Consider the following 21,741-nt stretch of genomic DNA (forward strand, 5'->3'; position numbering starts at 1 on the left):
TGCCAGTTAAGTACCATCTCCGGGTGCGGGATTTTCTCGCTGCGCTGAATACCCAGTGCTGACCTTCGGGTTGTCTGCTTTTTGCCTGGATTGTTGTCTCTTTGACATATTCCCCATTCCCATTCTCAATTTTAATTATTGCCATATTTTAATGAAAATAATACCATAGATTCATATTGGCATTGTCTTTGACGAGTTAGAAAATCAGTGCCAATTCGTTATTTTTGAAAGGGTTTTGCCCCTTGAACACCATTTTTTAGATGCATTATCAAACTATCTGCAATATTACTGGTTTAAGGTAAAGGTCCGTTTATCTACCAGTAACTGCATCTGTAGAAAAAAAATATCTCTCCTTTAAATATACACTACTTTTGAAAATCGATTAAAAGTTCAATTTCAGGACACTTTTATCTTTACAGAGGACTAGAATATACAAAAAAAAATTGGTTTGTTGTCTACAGTTGTTGACCTTTAGACGGTAAGGCTTCCTATAGTTCATGAACGTTATGAACATTTTAATGACATATAGTTTGCAAGTGTGGACAAATCTTATATACAGGTAGCTAGACACGGCCTAACATGACAACATTAGGCTAGATTGGCTAGATCGGCTATTGAAAGTATATTTTTAACGACAGATTTTATCAGACTTATATCAATTGATAATTTTCTTTTCATAGGCATAATCAACCTTCAACAGGAGAACAAGCAGAGAACTTGTTAAAATTTCCAATCATGGAAGGAGCTGTAGTTGCATCTCTGTATACTAGTTGAAACCTGTCAGAATGGTGTGGTAATTTCAATGTTTACTTTAAAGCTGTTTGTGTCAACGGACCCAGTGACTGTGATATCGTTATATGGACTTGTTGTTCAGTTTGATATAGTTTTTGACATGCCTGCACCTTCTGTCGCAGAAAGTTTTACATAAAGATAAGATTCCGGCGGTGGCGGTAGCGCCAGAGGTGTCATTAACAAACTATATAAAAGCTTAATATTTTTGAAGGTGGTAAACCTGGATGTTATTTATTTTGTATTATTGATATAAAAATAATTGCCCTGTTTGATAAATGTTATTGAAATAACTGCCAAATTTTATATTTTTAATTTTTAACCGGATTTTTGTGACAAAAATGTCGGTTATTGATTTGGGGATGTACGGCGGGCGGGCGGGGTGGCGGGGGCGGCCTATTGGGCGGGCGGCAATCAAATGTTGTCCGTGTATTAACTCATGAACCGTTCAACCAAAGCTTTTTAAATTTTAATATGTTATTACTGACAACTATACGAAGGTCAAGTTCAATAATGGAGATTTTGACTTTTACCGTTCAGGAGTTATGGTTCTTGAAAGGCGGCAATCAAATGTTGTCCGTGCATTAACTCATGAACCGGTCAACCAAAGCTTTTAAAATTTTAATATGTTATTACTGACAACTATATGGAGGTCAAGTTAAATAATGGCGATTTTGACTTTTACCGTTCAGGAGTTATGGTTCTTGAAAGATTGAAAAATGGAGTTTTCAGTCGTGTCCGTGCATTTACTCATGAACTGTTCTACTAAAGCTTCCCAAATTTTAATATGTTGTTACTGATGACAGAATGGAGGTCAAGTTCAATAATGACGATTTTGACTTTTACCGTTCAGGAGTTATGGTTCTTGAAAGATTGAAAATGGAGTTTCCAGTCGTGTCCGTGCATTTATGCATGAACTGTTCTACCAAAGCTTCCGAAATTTTAATATGCTGTTACTGATGACAAAATGGAGGTCAAGTTCAATAATGACGATTTTGACTTTTACCGTTCATGAGTTATGGTTCTTGAAAGATTGAAAAATGGTGTTTCCCGTCGTGTCCGTGCATTTTCTCATGAACGATTCCACCAATTGAAAGCTTTTGAAATTTTAATATGTTGTTACTGATGACAAAATAGAGGTCAAGTTCCATAATGACGATTTTGACTTTTACTGTTCAGGAGTTATGGTTCTTGAAAGATTGTAAAATGGCGTTTCCATTCACGTTGTTGCATTTACTCATGAACCATTCAATCTAAGCTTTTCAAATATTATTATTTCAAAATGTTGATACTGATGACAAAATGGAGGTCAAATTTGATATTGATGATTTTCACTTTCACCATTCATCAGTAATGGTTCTTGTGATATTGCCAGGACACAAATAAATGTAAATAAATCCGGTTTGCTGTCGTTGTGACAGCCTCTTGTATATCTATTTTTTGCCATCAGACATTTACACTTGTTAATTGTTAAATACATGTCTACCTTAGATTCATTATGAGTGATAGGTCAATGATTTAAGATCACCTGAAATTGTGCACACATCAGCTGTATTAAGAAAAAGAAAATATTCAACATTTTATTTTTAAGAAATTTTAATTCTTTCATGCATGTTTGCTATCAATAAAAACAGTAATCAACTCAATTCAGTTTAAAAGGTTTTCATAATAGCAAGATTTGCAATTGAAATTGCAAAAAATATGTCTAACAGTAGATAACTTGTGTATTAGTTTGTAAAGTTTATGACACTATGGATCATTTATTTCCTAATTAATATTCTTAGTTTAAAATATTTTGATTATATTTGAAATTTGCCTTGTTAAGTAATATAATTAACATAAAAGTACTATCCATCTTGAATAATGTCGAACTGTCTTCAATTCACAACTCATCCTTAACAATTGGACAGATTCGTAAAACATTTCAAAGTATTCTTCATAACGCAATTGTATACTTGTTATAATCATTTTTGTAATTTTAAGGACTTTTGTGGTTTCTTAAAGCAGATCATAGTCTGTGAATATGCCACACACATTTATCATTTTCATGTGATGCATTAATTCCGTATACATTGGCTGTTGTGTGTATTTATTTATTTAATTTATTTTTTATTTTTGTTTGTTATACATGTTTCATTTCAATGTTATTCATGAAGGCCTCAGGGAACAGTTCAACCCTCTTGAAATAAAGATTTATTATTACAAGATTTACAATTATTATTTACAGGGTCAATAAAGGCAACCGTAGTATACTGCTGTTCGAAATTCATAAATCGATTGAGAAAAAAACCAAACCGGGTTACAAACTAAAACTGAGGGAAACAAATCAAATATAAGAGGAGAACTACATCACAACAGAAACACAACACTAAAATGTAACACACACAGAAACGAGCTATAATATGACAATGACTATTTTCTTGCTTGGTACAGGACATTTTAAGAAATAAAATGATAGGTTTAAGTTGGTTTTGTGGCTAAATGGTTGTTGGGTAAATGGAAATACTGGGTGTCAGCCCGTCTTTCCACACGGTCTTGTTAACGCTTTGCCATATACAACTATTCCTCTGACATCGGACCCGGACTTTTAAACTGAGTTTAATTGTGCGTATTGCTTCGAGTTTCTTTATAACATATTGGCTAGAGGTATAGAGAAGGGTATCTCACAAAACATGTTTAACGCCGAAAGCATTTTTGCGTCTGTCCAAAGTCAGTAGCCTCTGTTTGTTAGTCTTGTATGGTGTATTAAATTTAGTTTAATTATCATGTTTTGAGTTAAGTGTGACGTCCATTTTCAATGAACCAGTACACAATTTTATTTAGCTGCCAGTTAAGTACCATCTCCGGGTGCGGGATTTTCTCGCTGCGCTGAATACCCAGTGCTGACCTTCGGGTTGTCTGCTTTTTGCCTGGATTGTTGTCTCTTTGACATATTCCCCATTCCCATTCTCAATTTTAATTATTGCCATATTTTAATGAAAATAATACCATAGATTCATATTGGCATTGTCTTTGACGAGTTAGAAAATCAGTGCCAATTCGTTATTTTTGAAAGGGTTTTGCCCCTTGAACACCATTTTTTAGATGCATTATCAAACTATCTGCAATATTACTGGTTTAAGGTAAAGGTCCGTTTATCTACCAGTAACTGCATCTGTAGAAAAAAAATATCTCTCCTTTAAATATACACTACTTTTGAAAATCGATTAAAAGTTCAATTTCAGGACACTTTTATCTTTACAGAGGACTAGAATATACAAAAAAAAATTGGTTTGTTGTCTACAGTTGTTGACCTTTAGACGGTAAGGCTTCCTATAGTTCATGAACGTTATGAACATTTTAATGACATATAGTTTGCAAGTGTGGACAAATCTTATATACAGGTAGCTAGACACGGCCTAACATGACAACATTAGGCTAGATTGGCTAGATCGGCTATTGAAAGTATATTTTTAACGACAGATTTTATCAGACTTATATCAATTGATAATTTTCTTTTCATAGGCATAATCAACCTTCAACAGGAGAACAAGCAGAGAACTTGTTAAAATTTCCAATCATGGAAGGAGCTGTAGTTGCATCTCTGTATACTAGGTGAAACCTGTCAGAATGGAATGGAAATTTCAATGTTTACTTTAAAGCTGTTTGTGTCAACGGACCCAGTGACTGTGATATCGTTATATGGACTTGTTGTTCAGTTTGATATAGTTTTTGACATGCCTGCACCTTCTGTCGCAGAAAGTTTTACATAAAGATAAGATTCCGGCGGTGGCGGTAGCGCCAGAGGTGTCATTAACAAACTATATAAAAGCTTAATATTTTTGAAGGTGGTAAACCTGGATGTTATTTATTTTGTATTATTGATATAAAAATAATTGCCCTGTTTGATAAATGTTATTGAAATAACTGCCAAATTTTATATTTTTAATTTTTAACCGGATTTTTGTGACAAAAATGTCGGTTATTGATTTGGGGATGTACGGCGGGCGGGCGGGGTGGCGGGGGCGGCCTATTGGGCGGGCGGCAATCAAATGTTGTCCGTGTATTAACTCATGAACCGTTCAACCAAAGCTTTTTAAATTTTAATATGTTATTACTGACAACTATACGAAGGTCAAGTTCAATAATGGAGATTTTGACTTTTACCGTTCAGGAGTTATGGTTCTTGAAAGGCGGCAATCAAATGTTGTCCGTGCATTAACTCATGAACCGGTCAACCAAAGCTTTTAAAATTTTAATATGTTATTACTGACAACTATATGGAGGTCAAGTTAAATAATGGCGATTTTGACTTTTACCGTTCAGGAGTTATGGTTCTTGAAAGATTGAAAAATGGAGTTTTCAGTCGTGTCCGTGCATTTACTCATGAACTGTTCTACTAAAGCTTCCCAAATTTTAATATGTTGTTACTGATGACAGAATGGAGGTCAAGTTCAATAATGACGATTTTGACTTTTACCGTTCAGGAGTTATGGTTCTTGAAAGATTGAAAATGGAGTTTCCAGTCGTGTCCGTGCATTTATGCATGAACTGTTCTACCAAAGCTTCCGAAATTTTAATATGCTGTTACTGATGACAAAATGGAGGTCAAGTTCAATAATGACGATTTTGACTTTTACCGTTCATGAGTTATGGTTCTTGAAAGATTGAAAAATGGTGTTTCCCGTCGTGTCCGTGCATTTTCTCATGAACGATTCCACCAATTGAAAGCTTTTGAAATTTTAATATGTTGTTACTGATGACAAAATAGAGGTCAAGTTCCATAATGACGATTTTGACTTTTACTGTTCAGGAGTTATGGTTCTTGAAAGATTGTAAAATGGCGTTTCCATTCACGTTGTTGCATTTACTCATGAACCATTCAATCTAAGCTTTTCAAATATTATTATTTCAAAATGTTGATACTGATGACAAAATGGAGGTCAAATTTGATATTGATGATTTTCACTTTCACCATTCATCAGTAATGGTTCTTGTGATATTGCCAGGACACAAATAAATGTAAATAAATCCGGTTTGCTGTCGTTGTGACAGCCTCTTGTATATCTATTTTTTGCCATCAGACATTTACACTTGTTAATTGTTAAATACATGTCTACCTTAGATTCATTATGAGTGATAGGTCAATGATTTAAGATCACCTGAAATTGTGCACACATCAGCTGTATTAAGAAAAAGAAAATATTCAACATTTTATTTTTAAGAAATTTTAATTCTTTCATGCATGTTTGCTATCAATAAAAACAGTAATCAACTCAATTCAGTTTAAAAGGTTTTCATAATAGCAAGATTTGCAATTGAAATTGCAAAAAATATGTCTAACAGTAGATAACTTGTGTATTAGTTTGTAAAGTTTATGACACTATGGATCATTTATTTCCTAATTAATATTCTTAGTTTAAAATATTTTGATTATATTTGAAATTTGCCTTGTTAAGTAATATAATTAACATAAAAGTACTATCCATCTTGAATAATGTCGAACTGTCTTCAATTCACAACTCATCCTTAACAATTGGACAGATTCGTAAAACATTTCAAAGTATTCTTCATAACGCAATTGTATACTTGTTATAATCATTTTTGTAATTTTAAGGACTTTTGTGGTTTCTTAAAGCAGATCATAGTCTGTGAATATGCCACACACATTTATCATTTTCATGTGATGCATTAATTCCGTATACATTGGCTGTTGTGTGTATTTATTTATTTAATTTATTTTTTATTTTTGTTTGTTATACATGTTTCATTTCAATGTTATTCATGAAGGCCTCAGGGAACAGTTCAACCCTCTTGAAATAAAGATTTATTATTACAAGATTTACAATTATTATTTACAGGGTCAATAAAGGCAACCGTAGTATACTGCTGTTCGAAATTCATAAATCGATTGAGAAAAAAACCAAACCGGGTTACAAACTAAAACTGAGGGAAACAAATCAAATATAAGAGGAGAACTACATCACAACAGAAACACAACACTAAAATGTAACACACACAGAAACGAGCTATAATATGACAATGACTATTTTCTTGCTTGGTACAGGACATTTTAAGAAATAAAATGATAGGTTTAAGTTGGTTTTGTGGCTAAATGGTTGTTGGGTAAATGGAAATACTGGGTGTCAGCCCGTCTTTCCACACGGTCTTGTTAACGCTTTGCCATATACAACTATTCCTCTGACATCGGACCCGGACTTTTAAACTGAGTTTAATTGTGCGTATTGCTTCGAGTTTCTTTATAACATATTGGCTAGAGGTATAGAGAAGGGTATCTCACAAAACATGTTTAACGCCGAAAGCATTTTTGCGTCTGTCCAAAGTCAGTAGCCTCTGTTTGTTAGTCTTGTATGGTGTATTAAATTTAGTTTAATTATCATGTTTTGAGTTAAGTGTGACGTCCATTTTCAATGAACCAGTACACAATTTTATTTAGCTGCCAGTTAAGTACCATCTCCGGGTGCGGGATTTTCTCGCTGCGCTGAATACCCAGTGCTGACCTTCGGGTTGTCTGCTTTTTGCCTGGATTGTTGTCTCTTTGACATATTCCCCATTCCCATTCTCAATTTTAATTATTGCCATATTTTAATGAAAATAATACCATAGATTCATATTGGCATTGTCTTTGACGAGTTAGAAAATCAGTGCCAATTCGTTATTTTTGAAAGGGTTTTGCCCCTTGAACACCATTTTTTAGATGCATTATCAAACTATCTGCAATATTACTGGTTTAAGGTAAAGGTCCGTTTATCTACCAGTAACTGCATCTGTAGAAAAAAAAATATCTCTCCTTTAAATATACACTACTTTTGAAAATCGATTAAAAGTTCAATTTCAGGACACTTTTATCTTTACAGAGGACTAGAATATACAAAAAAAAATTGGTTTGTTGTCTACAGTCATGACAGTTGTTGACCTTTAGACGGTAAGGCTTCCTATAGTTCATGTTTTTTTCACATGTAAGTATACTCTACAGTCAAGCAATTGCCAATGCATTAATATGTACGGTCACAAGTGCAAAATAAACTACTTTGATGTTAAATTAGCTGTTCATCTATTATTAGTGTCTGAACTGAAAGTTGAAGGACTAGGGGTATGTCAAAGAACGTCTGTTCTAAAAAAATAGTTCATCGGAAGGTACGACAACCTTTAAGTTATTGATAAATATTCCGCATCAACTTCACGAATAATACAAGATGGTCTTGAATTATACATTATGGGTACTGACGTTATTTATAATCTTAATTCCATGGTATAGTATTCTTTTATATGTCATTATGAATATTACTTTTACTGTTTAGTCTGTTTTTGGTGATACTCATATGACGTGGCTCTGTACTTATACATCCCGTCATTATGCTATTGTGCGATTGTAATTTTCTTTTTTTGTCATTTATTTCATCTAAAAAAAAAAACACACCAAGCATTGTGATACATAAATATATAGATATTCATAATACATAAATATAATCCTAATCCTTATATCGTTGATATGTCAAGTCAATGCATTATTATTGTCTTTATACTGCAATTTAAAAAAAAAAACATTTTCAATTGTTGTTAAATGTGTTAATGTTATTTATGTGATCTAAATATTTGGGGAAAATACCCCTATAAAAAGGCCTCATATCATGCAGGCGGAGAAATATATAACACAATGAAAAGTATATAACCTGTTGAAATTCACTGTCGAACGAATTTGTTTAAGTATGGACTAAAATATCAACAGTAAGCATACATCATAATGATTTATTGGTTGCACACGACAAATATCATTAAGTGAAATGTGTTTTTCCAAAAACTGTAAACGAAACAAGTTTGAGTCGTTCCACGCATCGTTGTATACATTGGAAACAAGAACAGGTTGAAGAGTTCGTATGAATAATTAAATATAATTTCGGCAACTTCTATTTAAATATCCACGAGGAAAAATTATATCGTGTAAGTGACTATATATGACATAGAAATATACAACCAACGTATTGTGACTGCTCAAATAGAACGAGTGCAGTATAAATAGATATTCATAATACATGTATTGATCTTAAATTTTTCAAGAACAGTCTAAAATTTAAAAGTTAGATATGCTAATTGTATATTATATATATCATAATGTTCTACTAGATCATACTCATCATTTATCACTCTATATAGGAATACCTGAATATGCTGATAAGGTTAATGATGGCATCAGCCTTCTCCTCTAGCCACATGCATCACTGTCTATATAATGATGTTGACCATGAGCGTTACCAGGAGAGGCCATCAGAGATCATTAACCGATAAGGGTCAGACATGACATGTTTGACAGAATCACAAAATAAATGACAACCTAAGTCAAGGGGAGATAAATCAAATACAATCAAACAAAAACAAGTATATCAATATATATATAACAATACCAATAAACATAGATAGCACTTTTAAGATGCACATAAATCACTGTCCAGTTGTAATGTGCATCAACATATAATTAATTCTGCATGATTTTTATAAAGCCTTTAATAGGTAACTACAAATAGAAAGATCTCTTCTCACATGGAAACTAAGTTTTAAATCAAATCCCATTTACTATCAAAATTCCCTCTTGCTGTAGGGGATCTGTTAAAGGAGGCAGATATTTTTTCTACTTGGTAGTAATTTTTAATTATAGCTATGACACCTGTAAGAGTCGGTAATGAAGTGTTAAAGAGACATGTATAAATGTAATACTTAATCATATTAGTGAATAAGTTCAAAGAAACATCCAAAGACTTTGACCAAAGAACAAAGAACAGTATTTTCCACATTAAGAATTAAGTTAAATTATTTTCAACAAGGAAAAGTGCTGCAAATTTTAACTTTTTTCTAACTTGGTTACATTCCCAGAAAAGGTGACTTATAGTTTCTTTAGTTTCATTACAGAAACTACAAAGTTAGTTTCTTTTAACCCATATTTCTGCAGTAATGTATTTGTAGCGAGAGTTCTATGTAAAATTTGCAACTGGAACATACTAAATTTGTTGATTTTAGTGCAACAAAAGGGTAAACTATAAATTAAGTCCCAATTCTTTATATGAGTGTCTAGTTCTTTATTTTTGGAATTTTGGATCCTCAATGCTCTTCAACTTTGTACTTGTTTGACTTTATAAATATTTTGATATGAGCGTCACTTATGAGTCTTATGTAGACAAAACGCGCGTCTAGCGTACTTAATTATAATCCTGGTACTTTTGATAACTATTAACTCGTGTTAAGAAATTGTGCATGATTTTAAACTTTGAACTTCGTGTTTTTACTATACGATGACACTACAAATTCAATATTCTCATTTCAAAACAAATTGTTTTACAGTTTATATCAAAATCCTATTTGATATTATTTTATAATTATAATCCTTGGGTGGTGTTATCGAAGCTATCTTATGATAAGGACGTGTCCTAAGACCATCTTATGACTAGTCTTTGTCCTAAGTCGTGTTCTTGAAGCTCTCCTAACATAGAATATATCACATTTTTCGTCCTAACTTTAAGACACCTAATTAGGTGTCTTAAGATCATCATATCTTCATCCTAACTTTGTGCATGCTTTTTTCTCATTTCTTTACGTGAAGATGAACGTGAAAAGAAAAGCACCATCGGAGTAGATTACCTTAGCCGTATTTGGCACAACTTTTTGGAATTTTGGGTCCTCAATGCTCTTCAACTTTGTATTTATTTGGCTTTTTGAACTATTTTGATCTGAGCGTCTCTGATGAGTCTTATGTAGACGAAACGCGCGTCTGGCGTATAAAATTATAATCCTGGTACTATTGATAACTATTTACACCACTGGGTCGATGCCACTGCTGGTGGACGTTTCGTCCCCGAGGTTATCACCAGCCCAGTAGTCAGCACTTCGGTGTTGACATGAATATCAATTATATGGTCATTTTTATAAATTTTCTGTTTACAAAACTTTGAATTTTTCGAAAAACTAAGGATTCTCTTACCCCAGGAGTAGATTACCTTAGCCGTATTTGGCACAACTTTTTGGAATTTTGGGTCCTCAATGCTCTTCAACTTTTTGAACTATTTTGATCTGAGCGTCGCTGATGAGTCTTATGTAGACGAAACGCGCGTCTGGCGTATAAAATTATAATCCTGGTACTTTTGATAACTATTAACTCGTGTTAAGAAATTGTGCATGATTTTAAACTTTGAACTTCGTGTTTTTACGATACGATGACACTACAAATTCAATATTCTCATTTCAAAACAAATTGTTTTACAGTTTATATCAAAATCCTATTTGATATTATTTTATAATTACATTTGAAATCATGCATTTAATTAAATACATGTTATTACAAAATGTTGATTAACAATTTTATTAATAGATTTCGTCTCTAATAAATTTTTTATCAAACAATTACTTTAACTATTTAAGACTTTCGCACTTAGGATATGTTTAGGACGTCCTAACAAAAGATGCGATTCAGATAGCTTCGAGACGCAACTTAAGAGTGTCCTTAGTCGATCCTAAGTCCATCCTAAAATCGATCTTATCTATGACTTAGGACGAATCTTATGATACTTTCGAGAACACCACCCCTGGTACATTTGATAACTAGTAACACCACTGGGTCGATGACACTGCTGGTGGACGTTTCTTCCCCGAGTGTATCACCAGCCTAATAATCAACATTTCGATGTTGACATGAATTTCAATAATGTGGTCATTTTTATAAATTTCCTGTTTACAAAACTTTGAAATTTCCAAAAGCTAAGGATGTTCTTATCCCAGGCATAGATTACCTTAGACGTATTTGGCACAACTTTTTGGAAATTTGGATCCTCATTGCTCTTCAAATTTTTACTTGTTTGGCTTTATAAATATTTTGATATGAGCGTCACTGATGAGTCTTATGTTGACGAAAAGCGTGTCTGGCGTACTAAATTATAATCCTGGTACATTTGATAACTATTAACACCACTAGGTCTATGCCACTGCTAGTGGACGTTTCGTCGCCGAGGATATCACAAGCCCAGTAGTCAACATTTCGGTGTTGACATGAATTTCAATAATGTGGTCATTTTTATAAATTTCCTGTTTACAAAATTTTGCAATTTCAAAAAGCTAAGGATGTTCTTATCCCAGGCATAGATTACCTTAGCCGTATTTGGAACAACTTTTTTTTAATTCTGGAGCCTCAATGCTTTTCAACTTTGTACTTGTTTGGCTTTATAAATATTTTGATATGAGCGTCACTGATGAGTCTTATGACAAAACGCGCGTCTGCAGTACTAAATTATAATCCTGGTACCTTTGATAGCAATTTATACCACTGTGTCGATGCATATGCTGGTGGACGTTTCGTCCCCGTGGGTATCACAAGCCCAGTAGTCCACATTTCGCTGTTGACATGAATTTCAATAATGTGGTCGTTTTTTTTAAATTTCCTGTTTCTAAAACTTTGAAATTTTCAAAAACTAAGGATGTTCTTATCCCAGACATAGATTACCTTAGCTGTATTTGGCACAACTTTTTGAATTCTGGATCCTCAATGCTCTTCAACTTTGTACTTATTTGGCTTTATAAATATTTTGATATGAGCGTCACTGATGAGTCTTATGACGAAACGCGCGTCTGGTGTACTATATTATTATCCTGATACATTTGATAGCAATTTATACCACTGGGTCGATGCCTATGCTGGTGGACGTTTCGTCCCCGTGAGTATCACAAGCCCAGTAGTCAACATTTCGGTGTTGACATGAATTTCAATAATGTGGTCATTTTTATAAATTTCCTGTTTCCAAAACTTTGAAATTTCCCAAAACTAAGGATGTTCTTATCCCAGGCATAGATTACCTTAGCCGTATTTGGCACACCTTTTTGGAATTGTGGATCCTCAATGCTCTCCAACTTTGTACTTGTTTGGCTTTATAATTATTTTGATATGAGCGTCACTGATGAGTCTTATGTAGACGAAACGCGCGTCTGGCGTACTAAATTATAATTCTGATACCTTTGATAACATTTTACACATTTTATCTTCTTCTTTTGTAGGACAATCTGTATACATTGACAAGATTTTTAAGCGAATTGACATGACTTTGTATTGTTTTTAATAAAATCAAATTTATCGTTAGATATGTGCATAGTTTTCTCTGAAGTAGTGATTATGATGAATACATAATCTTTTAATCAGTTTAATTGAGGTCTGGAGCTGGCATGTCAGTGAACTGCTAGTAGTCTGTTGTTATTTATGTATTATTGTCATTTTCTTTATTTTCTTTTGTTACATCTTTTGACATCGGACTCGGACTTCTCTTGAACTGAATTTTAATGTGCGTATTGTTATGCGTTTACTTTTCTACATTGGCTAGAGGTATAGGGGGTGGGTTGAGATCTCATAAACATGTTTAACCCCGCCGCAATTTTGCGCCTGTCCCAAGTCAGGAGCCTCTGGCCTTTGTTTGTCTTGTATGATTTTTAATTTTAGTTTCTTGTGTATAATTCGGAGTTTAGTATGACGTCCATTATCACTGTACTAGTATACATATTTTTAGGGGCCAGCTGAAGGACAACTACGGGTGCGGGAATTCTCGCTACATTGAAGACCCATTGGTGGCCTTCGGCAGTTGTCTGTTCTATGGTCGGGTTGTTGTCGCTTCGACACATTCCCCATTTCCTTTCTCAATTTTATTAGATCTTTCCAGTCTTTTGGTATCATATGAAGTACAGAATGGTATTTCAAGAAATTAATACTAAGATTATATTTTCTGCAGAATTCCTTTAAAGTAAAAAAAAATTGTTTTCTTCAAGTAAATCACCTACAAAGAAAACTCCTGATTCAACCCACCTCTGGTAAAAGACAGTTTTATTATTTGTTTATAGTGATTTAATAACAGTGATCTTTCCCATATATGTTAAATCTATATATACCCAGGAATTTAGTAAGCTCTGTATTTTGTTTATTTTTCCACAAAATTCACAAGCGTTTTATTTTCACTGAACATATCAAATTTTTTTCCTAAAGTTAAATTTTCCTGAATAATTCCACTTTAAATTTCTTGTTGTTGTTAGTTTATCCCTTGAGTGAATCTTTGACCCAATCCATATGGCTTCAGTTTTATCAAAATAATCCCTTAGTACAGCACACTCCGAGAATTTTTCTAAAGTATACAATCATGTTCTAAAGATTGCTCATTCTCGTCTGATAAGAGACGAGAGTCATTTGCATACTGGCTTAGTAGATACTCAGAATCATTTATTTTCATACCATTTATATCTGGGTTATTTTTAAGTACAACACTCACAAGTTCTAGAGATAATATAAAGATATAAGGAGATAAAGGATCACCTTGTCTAACAACCCGACCAATATTAAAAAACGGCTTTGCTTAAGCGCAGGTCTACGCCATTCAAATCTTTTTGTATCCGGATTTAACGCTCACCATATATCAACAAGGTGCAGGGACTCTATCAAAACTAAAATTGTATCATGTGCTCTTATATTGTTTTTAGTACTATAAATATAATTTGAGGTGTCCTTATCAAAGTCTTGCATCAAATTCTAGTCTCCTGCCATAAATATTGAGCTATTTTTTTTATACCAGATATAATGTTTTCAAAAAAAGTTGGAGAATCCCCATTGGGACCATATATTGCAACAAGAGAGAGTCGATAATCTTGAATGGTCATATCTAGAATGATAAAATTGCCTTCCTGATCCTTTTTTCTTGGTGAATAATAAATGTAAAACTATTTTTTATCAAAATTGAGCGGCTGTAACCAGAGGTAAAGAATGCCTTATACCCCCACTCATGTGCCCACTACTTTTATTTTTCCCTAGTACAATGTGTATATGTCGATATTTTTATATCATATCTTTTCCTATATCTTGAAAAAAATCTCTTCTCTTCACCACCTCTGACAGACCCCTTCAGTTAAGAGCACCTATTTTCAAACTGGTCATTTATCGAACAGTTCAATAGGTGTAATATGTAATTCTATCCAACAGTCAAATGTTTTAAGTATATAATGATGGTATGTCATTCCTGATTTTTTAACATACTTACAAATAAACAATATCATACATTTAGACATCTGTAAACAAATATATAAAGTAAATAATATCAGAATGAGCTCGGTAGCAATTCAGGGTTTTCAAAATAATATTTCCCCACTCTTTTGAATTCCCTCCCTTTTTAATCCCCCTTTTCGGGTCATTCATCCGTGAATAAATTGTTAAAATTCATTGAGTTATTATGGTCCTGGTATAGTAAGAATTTTGATATCAGATCTGTTAATAAATAGTTTTCACCTTATAAACTGTAGAAAACTCTATAACCAAATTTAATTAAATGTATACAATTCCTCTGAGTCCCTAATATTGTGGGTGTCATAGTCATAGTCATAGTACAAAATACACTTTAAAGTGAATGTGCAAATTTTACATGCCCCTAAAGGGCATGATTAAATAATTTATAACTATACAGTGAATTTTAGTCAAAACAATACATGTAAAACATGGACAATACACACATGTATACAACACTTTACTACTACACGTCATGCATGAGTAACAAACAGATAAATACATAAATGAATCATAAGCATAATATGCAGCTTGCAAACAAACATATCAAGCAACATGATATCACAAAATTAATCTTAAACTAAAGCAGCAAAAGCAGAATGCAGCAGACAGCTCAGCATTTTAGTCAAAATGAAAACACAGCTAAATAATGCAACTAAGCACCAAAGCAGTCATCATGCTCAACTTCGGTCTAAGCTGAAATTCAATGTAGGAATCGATTTTGAGAAAGTTTTAAATGTTTCTAGTTGCTTAACTATAATGGTTTTGCAGCTCACTCCAAAATTGGAGGCATAACGCCTCCATGTTCTTATTGTTTTTACCTGTAAACAGCATTTATTGGTAATTTGTACATTTTTCCTTTGACGTGTACTCGCTGATAATGTGATATAAAAATGATTGGGTTAGTACGCAAAAGACATGCGCGAATACAACGCATAAGGGTCTACTTTCCCGTTTTATTCACAAAATTGCGCGTGATTTCTTTTCGCAGAAATGCACTAGATTTTTGTCGAATGAAACCCTTAACATTGTTTGAAACTTTCACAAAGTCAGTTTAACCTTTTTGAACGATTGTTGTGAAACTGTGAACAGAAAATGCATGAAAAACCCGAAAGTTTAAGACATAAAGATTGTATGCTACTTAGGAGAACCAAGTTTTGGAGTTAAATCCAGATACTGAGAGTTGGTCTTTCTTCAGTATCTTTCTCTTCTGAGGATTCGATACCACACATATTGTTGTATATATTTTTCGCTGCTTTGTGTGTAGTACATTGGACAGAAATTACTCATGCTCTGCTGTAAATAGCTACATCTGCTGTTTTATTGGGGCGCGATAAGATTTTAATTTAAATTTGATATATGCCTTTTGTGCTTCTTTGTTAAATATTTGTTTGTTTTTATTGTGGTTCAGATTATAACACAATGTTGACTGATTTGTGACATTTTTAATATAATGAAATTTGTTGCGACTGCTATACAAGTTAGAGGTTTAGCTAGCTATAAAACCAGGTTGAATCCGACATTTTCTACGCAGGAAAATGCCTGTACCAAGGCAGGAATATGACAGTTGTTATCCATTCGTTTGAGCTTTTGATTTTTCCATTTGATTAGGGACTTTCCATTTTGAATTTCAGTATTTTTGTGATTTTTCATTTGATACCGATCTTAATAACAATACAATAGGGCCTCAATCAACCACTATTGTCAACCATCCTTTCCTTTATAAATGACCCGATTGCAATAAACCATAATAATAGATGTCTTAGTAGCAACTCAAAGAAATATAGGACAATTATCTAAATTATAAACTCAAAGAAACCAACATTTCTTACTCTTTGTACCTGGACATACAAAGTTATAACACAAAATTACTACTATCACATGTTCGAGAACTCATAAAAATTCTGAAATAAATTACTATGTTTACATAAAGTAAAGGTTGTCCTTGTATGAAGCAATTCCCCAAAACAATCGATTTTTTTTCTGATTACAAATTACCAATATTTTATTTAGAATCGAGTATCATTGAAAAATGTAAATTGTCGTTATGCACGTCAGGTACACAGAATTCATGACGTTATGTTAAAACAAGAGTCATATTCAAACCTCTTTTTACGTCATACTTAAGTGTGTTGTTTCTATTTAAAGTGTGGTTTTTTATTTATTATGTGAAAATTTCGAATAATTTTAAATATTTTTGACATTTTACTGCGTTTTACAATTTTCGTTTAGGAATTTTTTTAATAGTTTTTATATGTGTATATATAGTGTCTCAAAGTCTATTAAGCCTGGGTATTTGTCTTATTTTATTAATGTGCAATTTTTATTATATATAATTTTGTAAATACATTTAAGTATGTGACACTTAAATAAAGAAATAATCATTATTTTTGTGTAATTTATTGATATTTGATGTCACATTCAATACACAATAGAACATTTACAAAATGCTACAATAGAGGACACGTATATAATGTAAATAAACACATAACAACAACAGATATTCATAAACAAGTAAAATAATTAGTATCCAATCATATATATTTTGATTGACAAAAACCGAAGAAAGAGTTATTTTTATATGTATTTTGATTACGAAGCCTAAATCTTGATTGAGTATCTATTCGGAACAAATCAATGTCCGTTCGTCCACATTGCCGTTTGCCGTGATACATCCAGGTGCGTTCGACCTTATTGTCATTTTATTATGTTTGTTGTTTTGTATAATCATGTTATGATATAGTGAAAGTATTAGAATTAATTAACATTTATAAGGGCATGCTAAAAACATAAATATGTTACAATCGTAATAATCATTTGAAGCTTAGTGGATTGGTATCGTTAGTCATCATACAGAAGTTTTTTACTTTGTTGTTTGTACAAAATGTAAAAATTGTTTTATAATTATACATATAAGTTTTTTTCTTTTCTTGTTTATTATATAGAATAGACTGTTGGTTTTCCGCTTTGAATGGTTTTACACTGGTAATTTATGGTGCCCTTTATAGCTTGCTGTGCGGTGTGAGCCGAGACTCCGAGTTGAAGACCGTATTTTGACCTGTAATGGTTTACTTTTATAAACTGTGACTTGGATGGAGAGTTATCTCATTGGTGCTCATATCACATCTTCTTACATCTATTCAATACTTATATTTACCATTTTTTGTTAGTACAAAAATGTATCATGAAATCACAGTTTCTTTTGAGGTTGTTTTTTTTACATGTGGATTTTATTGTGGAAGCTCATGTCATCATGAATTTTTATTTCACGAACGAACTAAATACATGCATTTTTAAAAGCAAATACCATTTAACTAAACTTTTTTTCAAATGAAATCAAACCTCGAGCGAGCAAGCTTTGTTGTATGAATGAACTATTTTGATACCACACATTTGGTATGAATATATATATAAAAAACAATCATGATAATGTAAATGCAGAGGTACTAAAACATATATTCAGTCACAACCATAATTATTATGCTAAACAACCTTTGGGTAAAAATAAATTAAAGCCCCAGTTAGATTTAATAAAACGATTCTGGGAGTCAGTCGACATACTCCATTATTCATTCAATTGGAAACAAGGCTGCCCAACTACTTGATAAAGCGGTTTAACAACCTTTATATAGTCGAATATCAGGATCATAACAAATCAGTTGTAAAACTGTTTCAGTGTCCAAATATTCGTAAGCCATTAAACAACAATAACAATAACAAAACTCAAATTCTGTTACAGGAAATATATTTCCTTATTATTCTTTTACGCCGTTCATCAGTGGATCGTCTAGCATACCTAAAAAATATAAGAAAACTATGTGAATAATTAATCCGATTTCCAGACAAAAAAGACCCGGAGGATAGCTGATCTGAAGTTTTTAAGGTGGATGATCAAAATAGCAGAAACATATTAAATGTCCGTGTGATGCAATAAAACTTACGTTAGACAGTTTAAATTGGGTGTTCCTGTTTGATTTTAAGTCTTTCCTCTGAAAGCTGTAGTTGTAAAAATTCCATACCACGTGTCAATAAACCGTCTGAGCGAAAGTAAAATGGAAGCCAAATAAACAACAAACATGATTATGTCCGCTGTACACTTCCACCGTTCGACGTATCAATTCGTTTGATGTTTTTGAGCTTTTAATTGTGCCATTTGATTAATGACTTTCCGTTTTGAAATCTCTCGGAGTTCGGTATTTTTGTGATTTTATTATTTAATCCTTTAGAGTTTCGTCAGCCCTGTACTGCAAACTTTCGTGTTTACATAACCTTTCATTCATACTTTTTTTTTCAAAAACTTTGCTCATTTTTATTTTAACGTTATAGTTTTTTTTCTCTACCCAAGTTAATGATAGCCTCAACTCTACCCCTTTTGGCACAACTTTTCGGGATTTTTGTTTTTATTTTGAGTCAGATTTGGCCTTCACACTGTTTGGTTCCAGCGCCATGTGCTTCTGGTGTTCTGCCAACCCAATAGCCAGTATTTGTGTACTGGCATGAAAACAAAATATACTGTTATAAAATTTGGAATTATTTAAGCAATGTCCTGGACAAGTTCTATATTCAGTGCCCATCAAATATCTTGAAAAGATAAAAAATATCTTGGAAATTGCCTTTTATTTGTTTTCAAGGCTCTTCAGATTTTATTTATCTGAAGATGTATGTAACGAAAACTTAAGGTAGCTCACAAACATATAAGTGTATTAAAAGAAATGACACCAAAGTTTTATAAAACACAAACTGACAATACGGCTGCAACTAACGAAAAATGATGAAAAGATCAACAACTGTACACAAAACATTAATACCTTTTCCTTCTCTTTTCTGACAGCAACGTCTGCAAAAGACTTGTATTACCAGTATCAGTAGTATAACGATAACTATAAAAAGTGTCAACAGGTCAACTATAGTTATTTCTCCAAGAGACAGGAAATGTTGTGAAGCATTCTCTGTTGCTGCTCCTATACAATGAGATAACACCATCTTTACTTATAAGTGTGTTTGTCTATATTTGCAGTGTAGTTTTGATGAAAGTCATAAATAAAAGCATTCATTAATTGTAATCTTTCTGCCATTTTCTACGTTTGAAAATGCCTGTACCAAGTCAGTAATTTGACAGTTGTTGTCCATTCGTTTTATGTGTTGTATTATTGAATTTGCCATTTGATTAGGGACTTTCCTTTCAGAATTTTTCTCGGAGTACAGTATTTTTTTTAATTAATTTTTTTCCATATACATGTATAATTATTTTGTTGTTGTTGTTGTTGCAATGGTTCATTTTCAAAATTTGAATACTAGTAATAGTATTAAGTTTTTTTCTTTATAGTAAGACATTGTGTGGTTTACGACATGGATAACAATAATATACCAAAACTTACTTACGAGCACTAATTCTCCGAATGACAACTGTATTTGATTTCATTAACAGTAAAACGATAAGAGAAGTTAAACTTACGAAAGTATTTTAGCTGAAGTGAAGCCACTTTGGAACCAGCACGGCAACCCCATATTGGACCATAATAAAACGCATCCATGTTCGTTATTGTCAGCACTGCACGTGTAGCCTCCATTGTCACGTTGTATAGCACACTTGCTGTCGTACATGTCAGACTGTCTGATTTACAAGTTGCCAATGGCAATCCACCATGCATTATTGTGACTTCGTTGCTAGCAGCCTGTAATTCGTCAGAGGTGAATTTGCTGACGATTTTTACTGACGGATTTACACAGTCGGATACTTCTGGCTCCATCAAATCGATTGTTAAACCTATAAAAAAGAATGAGTAAATCATTAAAGTTCTATGAAAAAAAAGCTAAAGATATAGAAGGAATATTCCAAGTGAGTCTCAGAAACAAGCGGACAACGCCATGGTAAATATGGTAACTACCGGAAACGACTAAAAATCAAACAACAGTTCATAAAACATACCATATATCACTATGAGGTATTAAAAGGTACACATATGAGTTGACATGAATAATAACATTACTTTTAATTATTCGAAAGAAAATAAGGATTTTATATCCCAGCAATAGTTACTTACATTGACTGTATTTGGCAAAAAATTTCTTTATTGGGCCTCATTGCTCCTCAAATTTGTACTTTTATTTTATTTGTTTGATTCAGTTGACAATTTTTCGTTTCTGTTTTACAATATCTGACGCCTAGTTTGTATCCTGGATAAGTTTATTCGTGGTTATTGATGTTATGAATCTGAACAAATTAACTGTTCAGAGTACAAGAGTGATGCAAAATAATTATTATATCAGTGAAGTACCCCTTGTAATTGGCGTACTTTGTCGTACATCTTTGGCAAAAATACATGACATACTATACACGAGTATTTTGATATTTCGAAAAAATTAATGACCGCGGATTTCCAAGATTATTTTGGTCAACAGACAGAGACGTTTCATGATCTATGAACACATTGTAATGTCGTCAATATTTCCATGGGTAAACAAACTAAGTTTAAACTAATAATTTTGATCTTCTCATTTTGCGGCAATTGTTCACGGTATATATTCTGATAGGATATTGTCAAGGAATAATCTTGACCACAAACACACTAACAATAGTGGCAAATTATTATTAAATATGTGCAAAGAAGCCAAAATCAGAATTTTAAATGGCCGAACAATTGGCGATTTAAATGGTCAACCAACTTGTATAACATACAATGGTAGTAGTGTTGTAGATTACACACTTATCTCAGAAGAATTGATTGATTCAATAGGATACTTTGTAGTTCATGATTTTACTTCCCTTTCTAACCATCGCCCAATTAGTTGTGCAATGTTTGCTAATTTTTTATCAGTGCCGTGTGATTCACACCAACTAGACTCTTTGCCGGGTAAATTTCTTTGGACTGATGAAGCAATTGCTT

General features: G+C 32.7%; 1 protein-coding gene across 1 annotated transcript; it reads right to left on the reverse strand.

Annotated features, from left to right (window-relative positions):
- Positions 1-17,771: 17,771 nt before the first annotated feature.
- On the reverse strand, positions 17,772-20,617 carry LOC139525963 (uncharacterized). The gene is made up of 3 exons (XM_071321154.1): positions 20,310-20,617; positions 19,663-19,815; positions 17,772-18,650 (listed from the first exon to the last, which is right to left on the reverse strand). Exons 1-3 carry the CDS (start codon positions 20,602-20,604, stop codon positions 18,610-18,612), a joined length of 489 nt encoding a protein of 162 aa, XP_071177255.1. The 5' UTR covers positions 20,605-20,617; the 3' UTR covers positions 17,772-18,609.
- Positions 20,618-21,741: the final 1,124 nt, after the last annotated feature.

Source organism: Mytilus edulis, chromosome 6 (genome assembly GCF_963676685.1).
Source record: "Mytilus edulis chromosome 6, xbMytEdul2.2, whole genome shotgun sequence".
Lineage (NCBI taxonomy): Eukaryota > Metazoa > Mollusca > Bivalvia > Mytilida > Mytilidae > Mytilus > Mytilus edulis.